This window comes from Canis lupus, chromosome 21, assembly GCF_011100685.1.
Source record: "Canis lupus familiaris isolate Mischka breed German Shepherd chromosome 21, alternate assembly UU_Cfam_GSD_1.0, whole genome shotgun sequence".
NCBI classification, from domain to species: Eukaryota; Metazoa; Chordata; class Mammalia; order Carnivora; family Canidae; genus Canis; species Canis lupus.
This window is the reverse complement of record NC_049242.1, coordinates 28,225,098-28,226,968: the sequence shown is the minus strand read 5'-3', so window position 1 is coordinate 28,226,968 and position 1,871 is coordinate 28,225,098. Positions and strand designations below refer to the sequence as shown.

The 1,871-nt window shown below is 40.0% G+C and overlaps 1 protein-coding gene across 1 annotated transcript; it reads left to right on the top strand.

Annotated features, from left to right (window-relative positions):
• Window positions 1-672: 672 nt before the first annotated feature.
• OR51AA2 (olfactory receptor family 51 subfamily AA member 2) lies at window positions 673-1,641 on the top strand. Its single transcript, XM_038569357.1, has one exon. It carries the CDS (start codon window positions 673-675, stop codon window positions 1,639-1,641), a length of 969 nt encoding a protein of 322 aa, XP_038425285.1.
• The last annotated feature ends 230 nt before the right edge of the window (window positions 1,642-1,871 follow it).

Here is a 1,871-nt window from a genome sequence, read left to right as displayed (position 1 = left end):
TCAGAGAAGGACAAACATTATATGGTCTCATTCATTTGGGGAATATAAAAAATAGTGAAAGGGAATAAAGGGGAAAGGAGAGAAAATGAGTGGGAAATATCAGAAAGTGAGACAGAACATGAGAGACTCCTAACTCTGGGAAAGGAACTAGGGGTGGTGGAAGGGGAGGTGGGCTGGGGGTGGAGGTGACTGAGTGATGGGCACTGAGGGGGCACTTGATGGGATGAGCACTGGGTGTTATTCTATATGTTGGCAAATTGAACTCCAATAAAAAAAAAACTACAATAACAGGTATGCATATGTAAGGATTTCTAAAGGAAATTTATTTGAAGCACATTATACGTTTTGGATTTTTTGTTTTAAAAATTATCATACTAATTAAAGGACTTAGATAAAGTAAGTATCAAGAGTATGTTTTTTCATTATTTTTCCTTTAAAAAACCATAATATCTGGGGGATTTGATTTAAAAAAAAAAGCAGGTCTTGTTTTTTAATCTAGAGGCTCAGATGTTCTGCATTGGGAAAAGTTTTTAAACTCATAATAGATATAAATCAGGGTTAGTCAGTTTGAAATAAAAGGTAATATGAGTTGCCAAATGCTTGAGTCAAATTTTAACACCTGTGAATGAGACAATGAATTTCATTTTAGGAAAGGTATGCAGCTCTGGCATCATGTTGTCCATCAATAGTACCAAAGCCGTTTTCTCCACCTTTCTGGTGACAGGCATACCTGGACTGGAAGCTGTGCACAGCTGGATCTCTATACCCTTCTCCACCATGTTCTTCATTACCTTGGTGGGCAATGTGACCATTCTGACAGTTATTTGCAGGGAACGGACCCTCCATGTGCCTATGTACCTCTTCCTGGCCATGCTAGCAGTGTCTGACCTGGGTCTGTCCCTCTTCACTTTCCCCACAATGCTGAGGATCTTCTGGCTGGATACTCGAGAGCTCACCTTCTCTGCCTGCTTCACCCAAATGTTTTTTATTCATACCTTCCAGGATTTTGAGTCAGCTATTATACTGGCAATGGCCTTTGACCGGTATGTGGCCATTTCTCATCCATTGCGCTATTCTTCCATTCTCACCAGCAGCGCTATTTCCAGGATAGGTTTGGCCATTGTAGTGCGAACCTTGACTGTACAGGTGCCTCTCCCCATCCTTTTGCGAAGGCTGTGCTTCTGTCATTCCAATGTACTATCTCATTCCTACTGCCTGCACCCCGATATTATAAAGCTCTCTTGCTCCAACACCAGGATCAATAGCATCTTTGGACTGTTTGTGGTATTATCCACTATGGGACTTGATTTTCTCCTCATTCTCTTTTCATACATCCTGATACTGAAAACTGTCCTGAGCATTGCATCCTCTGGTGGCCGCCTCAAGGCTCTCAACACCTGTATTTCCCACATCTGTGCTGTGATTCTCTTCTTCACACCCATGATATGCCTATCTATTCTGCACCGCTTTGGCCCAAAACTTCCCTCACATATCTACGTGACCATGGCTAACATGCATTTTCTCATTCCTCCTGTAATGAACCCCATTGTGTATGTGGCGAAAACCAAACAGATACGAGATAAAATTCTGAAAGTCTTCATCAAAAAAGAACCAGAATCCCAAGTCACATTTATAACATGAATGAGCACTCTCCTCACAGAGAAAGAATGTTTCGCAAAACAAAGAGCTTGCAGGTATTCCAAATATCCACAAAAATTATGTTTGACCGACTTTTCTAAATTATATGGAATATTGGGTAAGGTATCCTTTAAAACTATTTCTATTCTCTGATTTGCACAAATGCACATTGAACAATAAAAATTATTCAGGAAATTGAAAATCTGAAATAATAAACTATTCTCATTATTCCT

Excerpts from the sequence above, each read along its gene's own strand:
- OR51AA2 (XM_038569357.1), top strand. The coding sequence starts at position 673 with ATGTTGTCCATCAATAGTACCAAAGCCGTTTTCTCCACCTTTCTGGTG.